Source organism: Meles meles, chromosome 7, assembly GCF_922984935.1.
Source record: "Meles meles chromosome 7, mMelMel3.1 paternal haplotype, whole genome shotgun sequence".
In the NCBI taxonomy this organism is placed as follows: Eukaryota; Metazoa; Chordata; class Mammalia; order Carnivora; family Mustelidae; genus Meles; species Meles meles.
The window spans coordinates 81,395,073-81,411,557 of NC_060072.1; the positions used below are offsets into that span (position 1 = coordinate 81,395,073).

The following is a 16,485-nucleotide window of genomic DNA, read 5'->3' on the forward strand; positions in this document are numbered from 1 at the left end:
TGTAGTTGCACATTTCTTTTCCTTTCTTTCCATAACTTATTTTAAAACAATTGTATAAGCCAATAAGTAAATGATTAATGAACTGTAATGTTTAGAAATGTAATATATTTGATAATAATGACAAAAATGGAAGGCAGATGGAAGCAAAGCTGTTTAGGAGTAAGGAAATGACACCAGCTAATAACTCAAAACCACAGGAAGAAAAGAAACCTAGAAATGCTAACTGTAAAAGTTCACATAAAAACCTATAAATACATAATTTCTCATTATTTCTCTCATATTTTCTAAAAACCATAAAATTATTATAAAACTGTATTGTGGGTTTGCTACATATGTAGATTATATAACAAACATAACACCACAAAAGGAACAGGAAATAGAGCACATAAAGAAGTAAAGTTTCGATATTTCACTAGAATTAGGTAGTATAAATCTGAAACCAATTCTGATAAGTTAAGATGTATGTTGTAAACTCTCAAGCAGCAATTAAGAAAGGAATTAATGAAAATGCTTTCTTAATTTAATGAAATTAAAAAAATATAATGAAAAATTATTAAGGAAATTGAAATGCTATACTCAAAAACATTCAGTTGATAAGAAAAGAAAGCAGTAAAGAAGAAATGGAGGATCAAAAACAACAAAAGACATATAGAAAACAAAGTAAAATGGCAAATATAAATCAAGACATATCAATATCATTAAACAACTCATCAAAAGCAGAGATCCAATGAAGTGCCCTCGATAGGAGATACTCTTAAGATCCAAAGATGTAAATAGGCTAAAAGTAAATGGGATAAAATAATATATCATGAATTATCTATAAGGTGAGTGACCATTCTAATGTCAGATAAATTAGATTTTCAAAACAAACAAAAAATGCTACTTCAGATAAAGAAGTACATTTTACAATGATAAAAGTATTGATATATCATGAAATTATGACAATTATAATCATAATCATATATAAAAATTCCAAAGTAGATGAATAAAACCCAAAGAAAATGAAACAATAAGATTAAAGTGAGAAATAGACAATTCAATAATAATTGCAACATTTCTGTGAATAGAACAGCTAGGCAGAAGATCAACAAGGAATGGAAAAGCTGAGCAATACTTCAAACCAATTGGGCCTGACAAACATCTATAGAATACTTCATCAACAACAGAATACACATTCTTTCCAAGCAATATTGAACATTTTCCAGAATAGCCATATGCTATGCCGTAAGACAAGACTCAATGCATTTAAGAGTATGTATATAGAAAACAAAGTGTAGTTTTCAATTGCAATGGAAAGAACTCAGTAACAGAAGGAAATCTGGGAAATTCACAAATATGTAGGAATCAAACACTACACTGTCAAAGAACCAGTAAGTCAAAGAAGACCTCCCAGGTGATAATGGGAAATACTTTATGATGAATGAATATGAACACACCACACACCAAAACTCAGAGGATGTGGCAAAATAAATACATAAAAGGAAATTTAAATCAGGAAATGCTTATATTAAAAGAGAAAAAAGACATATCAATAACCTAACCTTCCACCTTAAGACATTGGAAAAAGAGCAGATTAAATCTAAAGCAAGTAGAAATAAAGAAATGATAAAGAATAGTCTGAAAATTGATTAAACAAATAAAAAATAGAGAAAATCAACAAAATCAAGTGCTGGTCTCTTTGTTCCTACCTATAACCCAGTGAAGTTAAAGCAAGAAGAATTAGAATATTTGAATAGACCAATTACTGGCAATAAAATGGAATCAATTAAAAACAAAAAACCTCCCCCATAACAAAAGGCCAGGACTAGGTAGCTTCACAGGTGAATTCTACCAAATATTTTAAGAGTTAAATCCTACCAAATATTGAAAGAGTTAATACCAATTCTTCGCAAACTGTTCCAAAAAATACAAAAGGAAGGAAAACTTCTAAGTTCATTCTATGGGGCCAGTATCACCCTGATACCAAAAACCAAATGGACACCAAATGCACACACACACACACACACACACACACACACACACGGAGAACAAAAGATTAATATCTCTGATAAACACAGATGTAAAAATCCTCAACAAAATACTAACAAACTGAATCCAACAATATGTTAAAAAAAATCATCCACCACAATCAAGTGGGATTTGTTTCCGGGATGCCATGGTGGCTCAATATTCATAAAATAATCAATGTGATACATCAACAAGAGAAAGGATAAAAACCATATGATTATTTTAATTTTAAATGCAGAAAAAGCATTTGACAAAGTACAACATCCACTCATGATTAAAAAAAAAACCCTCTGCAAATTAAGTCTAGAGGGAATATACTTCAACATAATAAAGACCTTATGTGAAAAATCCACAGCCAACGTTATGCTTAACAGTGAAAAAACAGCTTTTCCCTTAAGACCAAGAACACGACAAGGACGTCCATTCTCACCACTTTTACTCAACATAGTACTAGAAGTCCTCGCCCCAGCAATCAGACAACAAAAAGAAATAAAAGACATCCAAATTGGTAAGGAAGAAGCAAAACTCTCATTAATTGCAGATGCATGAGACTATAGAAAAGCCTAAATACCCTCCCAAAATATACTAGAACTGGTAAATGAGTTCAGTAAAGTCATAGGATACAAAATCAATGTACAGAAACTGTTGCATTCCCATATACTAATAATAAAGCAGCAAAAGTGAAATTAAGAAAACAATCCCAATAATGAGTATACCAAAAAACAATAGAATATCTAGGAATGAACTTAAACAAAGAGGTAAAAGACCTAAATCCTGGAAACTATAAACATTGATGAAAGATACTGAAGACAATACACACTCAAGGGTTGGGAAAAGAAATATTGTTAAAATGTATATACTACCCAAAGCAATCTACAGATCTAATGCAATCCCTATCAAAATGATTGGGAGAGGGGGAGCGGGCTATGGACATTGGGGAGGGGAGGCGAACCATAAGAGACTATGGACTCTGAAAAACAACCTGAGGGTTTTGAAGGGTCAGGGGTGGGAGGTTGGGGGAACAGGTGGTGGGTAATGGGGAGGGCACATTTTGCATGGAGCACTGGGTGTTGTGCAAAAAGAATGAATATTGTTACGCTGAAAAAAAAAAATAAAATGGAAAAAAAAAAATACCAAAGGTATTTTTCACAGAACTAGAACAAACAATCTTAAAATTTGTATGAAACCAAAAGAAATTTTGAATAGCCAAAGCAATCTTGAAAAAGAGAAACAGAACTGGAGGTATCACAATTCTAGACTTTAAGTTATATCATAAAGCTGTAGGAGTCATAACAGTATGGTACTGATACAAAAAATACATATATCACTAGAACAAAGCAAAAAACCCAATTCATTCAGAAATGAACCCAAGATTATATGTTCAATTAATCTTTGACAGAGGAGGAATGGATACTCAATGGGAAAAAAGACAGTCTCTTCAACAAATGGTATTGGGGAAACAGGACAGCTACATGCAAAAGAATGAAGCTGGACCACTTCCTTACACCATAAATGAAAATAAACTAAAAATGGATTAATTACCTAAATGTGAGACCTGAAACCATAAAAATCCTTGAAGAGAGCCTAGACAGTAGTTTCTCTGACACTGACCATAGCAACATTTTTCTAGATATGTCTCCTAAGCTAAGAGGAAAAAAAAAAAAAGCAAAAATAAACTATTGGGACTACATCAAAATAAAAAAGATTCCGCACAGCAGAGGAAACAGTCAAGAAAACTAAAAGACAACTTACTGAATTGGAGAAGGTAAATGCAAATGATGTATCTGATAAAGGGTTAGTATTCAAATCTTAAAAAAAAAAAAAAAAAAAAGAACTTATATAGGGCACCTGGGTGGCTCAGTCAGTTAAGTGTCTGCCTTTGGCTCAGGTCATGACACCAGGGTCCTGGGATTGAGTTCTGCATCTGGCTTCCTGCTCAGTGGGGAGTCTGCTTCTCTCTTTCCTCTGCCCTTCCCCTCTGCTCATTCTCTTTCTCAGTTTCAAATAAATAAATTATTAAAAAAAAAAAGAGAGAACATATAACACAATACCAAAAACTCCAAATAATCCAACTACAAAATGGGCAGACGACATGAACAGACATTTCTCCAAAGAAGAGGTATAGACGGCCAACAGATACATGAAAAGATGCTAATCATCACTCATCATCAGGGAAATGCAAATCAAAACCATAATGACATATCACCTCATAACTGTCAGAATAGCTAAGATCAACAACAAAAGAAGCACAGGTGTTGGTGAAGACGTGGAGAGAAAGGAACCTTGTGCACTGTTGGTGAAAAGTCAAACTGGTTCAACCATTATGGAAAACAGTATGGAGGTTCCTCAAAAAATTAAAAAAATAACCATCATATGATCCAGTAATCACATTAGTGGGTTTTTATCCCTAAAATACTAAAACATTAATTCAAAGGGATACATGCACCCCTATGTTTATTGTAGAATAATTTACGATAGCTAAATTATGGAAGCAGCCCAAATGTTCATCAAGAGATGAATGGATAGCTGGAGAGAGAGAAGATTGTGGAAGAGTAGCAGACTGAGAGGACATCAGGTCTCAGGAGTTCAGCTAGGCAGTTATCAAACCATTCAGAACACCTACAAACCCAACAGGAGATCAAAGAGAAGAGCAGCAATTCTAGAAACAGAAAATCAACCACTTTCTGAAAGGTAGGAGATGTGGAGAAGTGCATCCAAAGCGATGGGAAGATAGACTACAGTGGGGGGAGGAGCCAGCTCCCAGCAAGTGGTGGAGCAATGAAGCACAACATTCGAACTTTTTAAAAGTCTGCTCCACTGAGGGACATTGCTCCAGAGGCTAAGCAGAGTGGAGCTCTCGCAGGGACAGTGTGTTCTCAGGTCCTATGGGGTCACAGAAGGATCGGGGGTGTCTCAGTGTAGCAAAGCTCACACTTATGGGGTGGAGACCCCAGGTACAGAGATGGAGTGGAGGAGTGAACTCTCAGCTCAAGGTTACCTTAAACCATGATCTGAGGCACAGTTAGGCCACTGCTCTTTGAGCAGAGACCCCACAAGTGGCAGATCCGGGGAGACTCAACTTCCTTCTCTGGAGGCAGGAATCTGCTGGGTTTGGAGACTCCAAACGGGGCTGTGCACCAGAGACAGAAATGCTCAGTCACAGGCTTGAGCCTATGCTCCGAGGTGAGCTCGGAGTATGGCTGGAGACCAGGGAGACAGGAGTGATTGAGCGCTTTTCTCCAAAGGTGCACTGAGGCATGCCATGCCCCGAGGTCTAAACTCCTCCCGGGTGGAGATTGGGAGATTGCCATTATCATTCCCATCTTCTAGAGCTCTATGGAAAGCATTCAGGGGACAAAAGCTCTCCAGAGAGAACCTGAGCAGATTACTTAGCCCTGCCCCAGGCAAGGGAGGGACGCAATTCTGCCTTGGGCAAAGACATTTGAGAATCACTACAACAGGCCCCTCTCCCAGAAGATCAGCAAGAAATCCAGCCAAGACCAAGCTCACTGATCAAGGAGAACAGTGGAATTCCAGAGGAGGGGAAAGCAAAGCATGAAATTCATGGCTTCTTCCCCATGATTCTTTAGTCTTGCAAAGTTAATTAATTTTTTTATTTTATTTTTTCTTATTCTATTTTTTCTTAACTTTTCCTCTTTCTTCTTTTAACATTTTTTAACTGGTTTAACTTGACAATAGCTTTCTTAAAAAAATCTTTTTTTTTTAAAGATTTTATTTATTTATTTGACAGAGAGAGATCACAAGTAGGCAGAGAGGCAGGCAGAGAGAGAGGAGGAAGCAGGCTCCCCACGGAGCAGAGAGCCCGATGCGGGGCTCGATCCCAGGACCCTGAGATCATGACCCGAGCCGAAGGCAGCGGCTTAATCCACTGAGCCACCCAGGCGCCCCCTTAAAAAAATCTTTTTAAACCTTCATTATTATAGTCATATTTATGACTATTATAGTCATATTATATTATAGTCATATTTTTATTTTATTTATTATATTTTTATTATACTCATATTTTATGACTTCAGTGTATCTAAATTTATTTTTTGTATACATATAGGGTTTTTTCTTCTAGAAAAATTTGGGATACAATTTCTTCTAATAGATCAAAATATACCCTAAATCTAGGACAGGGCTTTGTTCTAGTCTCCAGCAGAGCAAATTCTCTCCACTTCCTTTTTCCTTCTTTTTCCAACCAACTTATATTATCAATTGCTTTTTTAGTATTTTTTTAAAATTTTCATCTTTACAGTCATATTCCATCCCTTCATCATGTTTAACTCTTATTTTTGTGTGGGTATATATATATAAGTTTTTCTTTCTTTAAAATTTTGGAAGCTATTTTCTTCAAGAGACCAAAACAACTAAAATCAAGTGGGTGCCTCTGTTCTACCCACCAGTATAATATATTGATATTTTTAATTTTTAAAAAATTTTTAATCTTCTTTTTACCTGCTTTCTTCTCCTCCTGATTTGGGGTCTCCTAATTTGGTTAGAGTACATTTTTCTGGGGTCTTTGCCACCCTCTTGTTCATATATTCTTATCTGGATAAAATGAAAAGGCGGAAAAACTAGCCACAAAAAAAAAAAAAAAAGAATAAGAGGCAATACCAAAGGCAAGGGACATAATCAGTATGGACAGTGGTAATATGTCAGATCTAGAGTTCAGAATGATGATTCTCAAGATGCTAGCTAGGCTCAAAAAAGACATGGAAGATATTAGAGAAACCCTGTTTGGAGAAATAAAAGCCCTTTCTGGAGAAATAAAAGAACTAAAATATAACCAATCTGAAATAAAAAACTTATTAATGAGGTACAATAAAAAATGGAGGCTCTTACTGCTAGGATAAATGAAGGAGAAGAGAGAATTAGTGATATAAAAGACCAAATGATGGAGAATAAAGAAGCTAAGGTAAAGAGAGACAAACAACTACTGGACCACAAGGGGAAAATTCAAGAGATAAGTGATACCATAGGATGAAACAACATTAGAATAATTGGGATTCCAGAAGAATAAAGTGGGGGGGGGGGGGCAGAGGGTATACTGGAGCAAATTATTGTAGAGAATTTTCCCAATATGGCAAAGAGAACAAGCATCAAAATCCAGGAGGCACAGAGAACTCCCCTCAAAATCAATAAGAGTAGGTCTATACTGAGTAATCTAATAGTAAAACTTACAAGTCTTAGTGACAAAGAGAAAATCCTGAAAGCAGCATGGGACAAGAAGTCTGTAATGTACAACGGTAAAAATATTAGATTGGCAGCAGACTTATCCACAGAGACCTGGCAGGCCAGAAAGAACTGGCATGATATATTCAGAGCATTAAACAAGAATAATATGCAACCAAGAATACTATATCCACCTAGGCTGTCACTGAAAATAGAAGGAGAGATTAAAAAGTTTCCAGGACAAACAAAAACTAAAATAATTTGCAAACACCAAACCAGTCCTACAGGAAATGTTGAAAGGTGTCCTCTAAGCAAAGAGAAAGCCTAAAAGTAGTAGACCAGAAAGGAACAGAGATAATACACAGTAACAGTCACCTTACAGGCAATACAATGGCACTAAATTCATGTCTCTCAATAGTTACCCTGAATGTAAATGGGCTAAATGCCCCAATCAAAAGATACAGGGTATCAGAATGAATAAAAATACAAAACCCATCAATATGCTGTTTACAAGAAACTCATTTTAGACCCACCTCCAGATTTAAAGTGGTGAGGTGGAAAAAAAATTTACCATGCTAATGGACATCAAAAGAAAGCTGGGGTGGCAATCCTCATATCAGATTAATTAAATTTTAAGCCAAAAAATATAGTAAGAGATGAGGAAGGCACTATATCATACTCAAAGGGGCCGTCCAACAAGAAGATGTAACAATTTTAAATATCTATGCCCCTAACATAGCAACAGCCAACTATATAAACCAATTAATAACAAAATCAAAGAAATGCATTGACAATAATACAACAATAGTAGGGGACTTTAACACCTCTCTCACTGAAATGGGCAGATCATCCAAGCAAAACATCAACAAAGAAATAAAGGCCTTAAATGACACATTGGACCAGATGGACATCACAGATATCTTCAGAACATTTCATCCCAAAGCAACAGAATACACATTCTTCTCTAGTGCACATGAAACATTCTTCAGAATAGATCACATCCTGGGTCACAAATCAGGTCTCAACCAGTATCAAAAGATTAGGATCATTCCCTGCATATTTTCAGACCACAATGCTCTGAAGCTAAAACTCAATCACAAGAGGAAAGTTGGAAAGAACCCAAATACATGGAGGCTAAAGAGTGTCCTTCTAAAGAATGAATGGGTCAACCAGGAAATTAAAGAAGAATTGAAAAAATTCATGGAAACAAATGATAATGAAAACGCAACGGTTCAAATTCTGTGGGACAGAGGAAAGGCAGTCCTGAAAGGAACTATATAGCAATACAGGCTTTTCTCAAGAAACAAGAAAGTTCTCAATTACACAACCTAACCCTACACCTAAAGCAGCTGGAGAAAGAACAGCAAAGAAAGCCTAAACCCAGCAGAAGAAGGGAAATAATAAAGATCAGAGCAGAAATCGATGAAATAGAAACCAAAAGAACAGCAGAACAATTCAACGAAACTAGGAGCTGGTTCTTTGAAAGAATTAATAAGAATGATAACCCCCTGGCCGGACTTATCAAAAAGAAAATAGAAAGGACCCAAATAAAAAAAATCATGAATGAAAGAGGAGAGTCACAACCAACATCAAAGAAATACAAACAATTATAAGAACATATTATGAGCAACTATACAGCAGCAAATTTGACAATCTGAAAGAAATGGGTGCATTCTTAGAGACGTATAAACTACCACAACTGAACCAGGAAGAGATAGAAAACCTGAACAGACTCATAACTCGTAAGGACATTGAAGCAGTCATCAAAAATCTCCCAATAAACAAGAGCCCAGGGCCAGATGTCTTCCCAGGGGAATTCTACCAAACATTTAAAGAATTAATTCCTATTCTCCTGAAACTGTTCCAAAAAATAGAAATGGAAGGAGGACTTCCAAACTCATTTTATGAGGCCAATATTACCTTGATCCCAAAACCAGACAAAGACCCCATCAAAAAGAAGAATTACAAAAAAATAAGAAATAAATAAAAAATTTTAAAAAAAGAAGAATTACAGACCAATATCCTTGATGAACACAGATGTAAAAATTCTCACCAAAATACTAGCCAATAGGATCCAACTGTACATTAAAAGGATGATTCACCATGACCAAGTGAGATTTATTCCTGGGCTGCAAGGTTGGTTCAATATCAACAAATCAATCAATGTGATAAAATACATTAATAAAAGAAAGAACAAGAACTATATGATACTCTCAATACATGCTGAAAAAGCATTTGACAAAGTACAGGATCCTTTCTTGATCAAAACTCTTCACGGTGTATGGATAGAGGGTACATACCTCAATATCATCAAAGCTATCTATGAAAAACCCACAGCGAATTTCAATCTCAAGGGGGAAAATCTATCTTTTCCCCTATGGTCAAGAACACTGCAGGGATGTCCACTATCACCACTGCAATTCAACATAGTACTAGAAGTCCTAACCTCAGCAATCAGACAACAAAAAGAAATAAAAGGCATCCAAATTGGCAAAGAAGTCATCAAACTCTCACTCCTTGCAGGTGATATGATACTTTATGTGGAAAACCCAGAAGACTCCACTCCAAATCTGCTAGAACTTATACAGGAATTGAGTAAAGTGTCCGGTTATAAAATCAAGGCACAGAAATCAGTTGCATTTCAATACACCAACAGCAAGACAGAAGAAAGAGAAATTAAGGAATTGATCTCATATACAATTGCACCCAAAACCATAAGATACCTAGGAATAAACCTAACCAAAGAGGAAAATCATCTGTACTCAGAAAACTATAAAGTCCTCATGAAAGAAATGGAGGAGGACACAATTAAATGAAAAATATTCCATGCTCATGGATTGGAAAAATATATATTATGAAAATGTCTGTGCTACCTAAAGCAATCTACACGTTTAATGCAATCCCTATCAAAATGCCATCAACTATTTTCAAGGAAATGGAACAAATAATCCTAAAATTTATATGGAACCAGAAAAGACCTCGAATAGCCAGAGGAATGTTGAAATAGAAAGTCAAAGTTGGTGGCATCACAAGTCCAGACTTCAAGCTCAATTACAAAGCTGTCATCATCAAGACAGTATGGTACTGGCATAAAAACAGACACATAGATCAATAGAACAGAATAGAGAGACCCAGAATTGGACCCTCAACACTACAGTCAACTAATCTTTGACAAAGCAGGAAAGAATGTCCGATGGAAAAAAGACAGTCTCTTCAACCAATGATGTTGGGAAAATTGGACAGCCACATGCAGAAAAATGAAACTGAACCATTTCCTTACACCACACATGGAAATAGACTCGAAATGGATGAAGGACCTCAATGTGAGAAAGGATCCCATCCAAATCCTTGAGGAGAACACAGGCAGCAACCTCTTCGACCTCAGCCTCAGCAACTTCTTCCTAGGAACATCGCCAAACGCAAGGGAAGCAAGGGCAACAATGAACTATTGGGACTTCATCAAGATCAAAAGCTTTTGCACAACAAAGGAAAGAGTCAAAAAAACCAAAGACAACTGACAGAATGGGAGAAGATATTTGCAAACGACATATCAGATAAAGGGCTAGTATCCAAAATCTATAAAGAACTTATCAAACTCAACATCCAAAGAACAAATAATCCAATCAAGAAGTGGACAAAAGACAGAACAGACATTTCTTCAAAGAAGACCTCCAGATGGCCAACAGACACATGAGAAAGTGCTCCATATCATTTGGCATCAGGTAAATACAAGTCAAAACCTCAATGAGATACCACTTTATGCCAGTCAGAATGGCTAAAGTTAACAAGTCAGGAAATGACAGATGCTGGCAAGGATGCAAAGAAAGTGGAACCCTCCTACACTGTTGGTAGGAATGCAAGCTGGTGCAGTCACTCTGGAAAACAGCATGGAGGTTCCTCAAAAAGTTGAAAATAGAGCTACCCTAAGACCCAGCAATCGCACTACTGGGTATTTACCCTAAAGATACAAATGTAGTGACCCGAAAGGGCATGTGCACCTGAATGTTTATAACAATGTCCACAATAGCCAAACTATAGAAAGAACCTAGATGTCCATCAACAGATGAATGGATAAAGAAGATGTGGTATACATATACTGTGGAATACTATGCAGCAGTCAAAAGAAATGAAATCTTGCCATTTGCAAAGACGTCAATGGAACTAGAGGGTATTATGCTGAGTGAAAGAAGTCAATCGGAGAAAGACAACTATCATATTTTCTCCCTGATATGAGGAAGTAGAGATGCAACGTGGGGGGTTTGGGGGATAGGAAAAGAATAAATGAAACGAGATGGGATTGGGCGGGAGACAAACTATAAGAGAATCTTAATCTCACAAAATAAACTGAGGGTTGCGGGGGGCTGAGGGTAGGCAGAGAGTGGTGGCGTTATGGACATTGGGGAGGGTATGTGCTATGGTGAATGCTGTGAAGTGTGTAAGCCTGACGATTCACAGACCTGTACCCCTGGGGCTAACAATGAGATGAATGGATAAAGAGGAAGTCGTGTACATAAACATATAACACAATGGAATATTACACAGCCATAAAAAAGAATGAAATCTTGTCATTTACAACAACATGGATAGATCCAGAGAGTATAATGCTGAGTGAAATAAGTCAGAAAGAAATTAATACAATTTTATGCATATGTGGAATTTAAGACACAAAGGAAAAAAGAAACAAACAGAAAAAGAAAACAAACAGAAACATAAAGAAAAAGAAAACTATAGAGAACAAACTGATGGTTACCAGAGAGGAGGTCAGTAGGGAGAATGGGTGAAATAGGTGATGAGGATTAAGAAAACATTTCTCATGATGAGCACTGGGTAATGTATAGAATTGTTGAATCACTATATTGTACACCTGAAAAATAACACTGCAAGTTAACTATACTGGAATTAAAATTTGATAAAAAGAAAAAAAAGAATTAGTTCTTCACACACTCTTCCAAGAAAGTAAAAGAGGAGGGAATACTTCCCAATTCACTTTACAAGGTCAGTATTTTCCTGATATCAAAACTGGATAAGGACCTCACAAGAAAATGATTAGGTCAGTTATCTCTTATGAAAATAGATGAGAAATTCCCAAAAAATCAAGTCAAATCTAGCAACATATAAAAAGAATGATACTTCCTGGCCAAATGGGATTTCTCCTAGAAATGCAAGGTTGTTTCAACGTACAATAGTCAACCAGTGTGATACACCATATCACTACAATAATGGACAAGAGCCCCAGGATCACCTCAGCACATGCAGAAACATTTCAAAAACCAACACCCTTTCATGATAAAACCATTTAAATTAGGACTAGAAGGGCACTTCCTTAACTTGACTGAAGGCATCTATAACACATTCACAGCTAACACACTTAATGATGGACTGAATGCTTTCCCCCTAAAATCAGGAATAAGACAAGTGTATCTACTCTCATCACTTTTTTTTTTTTTTAACTCTCATCACTTTTATTTAACATTGCTCTAGAAGTTTTAGACCGGGTAATGAGGCAAGATAAAGAAATAAACAGCATCCATATTGCCAAGGAAGAAGTAAAACTATGTTTATTTGTAGATGACATCACAGTGTATATAGAAAGTCCCAAAGAATCCTGTAAAAAAACTATTATAACGAATAAATGAGTTAAACAGGGTTGCAGGATACAATACCAATTTATAAAAACTACAGGCAAAAATTAGTGATTTATTTGGGCTCTACATCTGGGGGATCTTTTACTGGACAACTCTCCCTTGTCAGAAACCTTCTTTATCTTGAGCTGGAATCTGCTACTCTATTAATGCCTCCTGGAATAAAACACTGACCTCATTCCTCTTTCATGGAGCTCTTTAAATATTTAAAGATAGTTACCATAACTTCACATTCTTTTCCTAGCTACCTTCATTTTCCTTGTGTGACATGATTTAAATGCTCTTTTTTATCCCCTGGTTTTTGCCTCCTCCTCCTATATAGATTAAAAACTTACCCTTTTCAAACAGAAATTTAAAATCTTTTGGTGTTAATATTATGTTTAGGTACTTTATGATTATATGGAGTGGTTTAGAAATTACTCCATAATCTACATGAATCATATTGAACTCATGATGGTTGAATAAAACACCTAGGTCTTTTTCATATGACATCACCAGCTTCTATTTGCATTTCTGGACCTAAAATTTATAAATTCATTCCAGTTAATTTTTTTCTTATTCATTTGAGCCCATAGTTCTAAATGCATTTGGTCTCCTTTAAGTATCTTTGTATAGTATAGAAAATGCCCTCTCTTTTCGACATAAACATAACTTCTCTGTCATATGGTGAAAATAGTGAATGGGAATTCCCAAGAGAGGGCTCTGGCAAACCATCAGCTACTTCTCTTGAAAATATCAATATTATAATTATTACCTCTTGCACATGATTTTTTCAGTTAGTGATGAATCTTCCTAACCATGCTATATTAATCTAGCTTACATGTCTCCATCTTATAATGCTGATGTTCACATAGACTTTATAAAAGCTCTTGATGAGAGTAAGTTTCTCCTAGAAAGCACACTCTATACTGGAAATCACAGAGATGGCATAAAGGGTGTGTGAAGAGAACTCTGAAAATTAAAAAAAAAAAAAAAAAAAAACAAGAGCAAAGTCATGGAAATACACTATTCAACAAATAAAAGTTATTCTAGCACTGGTACGGACCCAGACAGCTAATATAACCAACGTTAGCAGCAGTTTATGGAGGTCACATGCTTGTGATCCATTCCTTCACTTTGTTATGTATAGCCATTTGTTTCCAGGGACCAGTTGGAAAGATTAAAAATGAAAATGCGTGATGGAAGGAAAAACAGGCTCTGAACAATTTGCAATCCATGTTATTGCACCTTTCAAACAAACCTAAAATTGGCAGAGATGTTTCCACACACCCAGCTTATCTATAATCTTTGAAATAAACCTCCATATAGGAAATTTACATTTTTCTATTTACTTATGCTTTTTGCAATATTCTGGTCAAGAAAATTCAGAGAAACAGCATCCATTTTTTTTCACAGTGAGGGAAAAATAAACAAATATGAAATACCTGTGGGCATCTGGCAGCACTATAGCAATCTCCAGCTGTGGCAAATGGCACTGCTTTTCCAAATATTGTTTGGGCAAAAAGAAGATCTGTGGCTAAAAAAAATAAACTTTTTAGCACTGAAGAATTGTATATTTTCCAATCTTCACTGCAAAACATACAGTCTTCATATTATATTCTTAAATGTATTTATATAATTAATTCAAAATTTTAAGTGAATATGCTATGCAATTATAGTACACATCAGGTTTTCAATAAATATTTTTTTTAAGATTATTTATTTATTTGACAGAGAGAGATCACAAGTAGATAGAGAGGCAGGCAGAGAGAGAGAGAGGGAAGCAGGCTCCCTGCCGAGCAGAGAGCCCGACGCGGGACCCGATCCCAGGACCCCGAGATCATGACCTGAGCCGAAGGCAGTGCCTTAACCCACTGAGCCACCCAGGCACCCCTCAATAAATAATTTTTAATACAAAAATGTTTATCTCAAAAATTGCCCTATAAATGGCAGGTGCATGTATAAATTAATTCAGAGGTTTAAGAAACTAAATGCCTTATTATATTTTATATTATAGGGAATATCTAAAATAAAGTGGGGTCAGGAGCAAATTATAGATGGAAAAACATTGAAGGTTAATACACCATGACAAAGCCACACATGAGTGCTTATAGACCGTATATATGATGTATATATATGAATTCACTTAGGCAACTCAAAAACAAAAACATCCAACTAAAATATTTGCTATTTTGATTTCTAATATTACTGCATTATATTATTATTTTTTTTTGAACCTTACTTTTGCCAACATCATTAGCAAAATTTCCCAACTGGCAATAGTGCTGGAGATTCTATATGAAGCATCAAAAATAGAGACATAGGATCAAAGACAGCTTGGAAGGAACCCTAGAAGTCAACTGGTCCATTCACTTATTCATGCTTGAATCAAATAATATTCTACCCACAATCTTCTAGTCAGGGGCTCCCTCCACTAATGTTTCAAATCACTTCACCTTTCAACAAGACTGAAAGATCACCGCATGCCCCCATGATGACACCAGTTCCCTACAGGTAATCTTCAAAGGTAGCATTCCTAGAAATATCATATCACCAAGGACACGTTTTCGAGACTAGGAGGCTTTCAGTTACGTGCCAGTGTCAGCTTGTACAAAATCCTGAGAACCAGTTAGGTGTGTCTCTTTCAACATCATGTACAATAAGCTCGTGTTTGTAGCTTGAAGTTGGCATGGTGGGGATGTATATAACCAAGGACATTGGTAAATGCTATAAGTCAGACTTTGTTTCCTGGTTGTTAAATGCTGGTTGTTAAACAAGTATCCACACATCACTGCTTCCACTGGAACTTACTGATTAGGCTAAGGCAGAGCAGATACAAATTTCAAATCAAGCATCCTTTGCTACCATCTCCCCCATTATTACCTGGATAACCCACAGATAGCTCTAACTCAACACCCCCAAACTAAATGTATTATCTTTTTCTCCAGACTTATTTCCTCTACTGTATTTCTCATCTCACTGAACTATGTCACCATCCGCCCTGTTATTTTGGAAATCTTTCCAAATATTCTATGTTGCTAATCCCCATATTCCTTCTGTCTGAAATCCTACAGAGTGTACCTCTTTAATATTCTCCCTATTCTGAACCAAACCCCTATTTTAAGACCACATCATTTTCTATCTGGATTATTATTAGCTTCTTAACTACTTTCATAGATACCAAGTCTGGTCCTTCCCCTGCTGAAACTTTCCCCCAGTGGTTCTCATAACTTATAGAATTCAGTTGTGTAGTTAGTACACATTGTTCTTTATGATCTGCTCTCTGGGAACTTCTCTAACAAGCTGTCATCTCCCAACCTTCATTTAATTTTTGTTTAGAGAAAAATGGACTTTTTATTTTTTAATGGAACCAAGATGATTCACCTTTCCAGGCTTCTGTTCATGCTGGTCCCTTCTCCTGAAACTCCTTTTCTCTACTTCAGTTAATTCAAATTTGTCTTCAAGATTTCCTCAAGACAGTTTCTTGAGAAAGTTAGAGACTTTTTACTCAACAAATATTTATTTAGAATCATTGTGAATAGGATATTATTTTAAGTACTCTAAGAACACATCAGTAGAAGAAGGAGAGGCTGATGGAATCTGAATCTTACCAGAGTGAGACAGGTAATAAAGTAAATATTACAGGGTGGTAATTAGGGGTGGTAAATATTAGGGGTGG

General features: G+C 36.0%; 1 protein-coding gene across 1 annotated transcript in view; it reads right to left on the bottom strand.

Annotated features, from left to right (window-relative positions):
* The window catches only part of ADAMTS20 (ADAM metallopeptidase with thrombospondin type 1 motif 20), a 202,123-nt gene that overhangs the window by 22,472 nt on the left and 163,166 nt on the right, over nucleotides 1-16,485 (bottom strand). Inside the window, exon 37 of the mRNA XM_046012763.1 lies at nucleotides 14,252-14,343. Coding sequence (XP_045868719.1) covers nucleotides 14,252-14,343 — 92 coding nt within the window. The remainder of the gene's footprint in view (nucleotides 1-14,251; nucleotides 14,344-16,485) is intronic.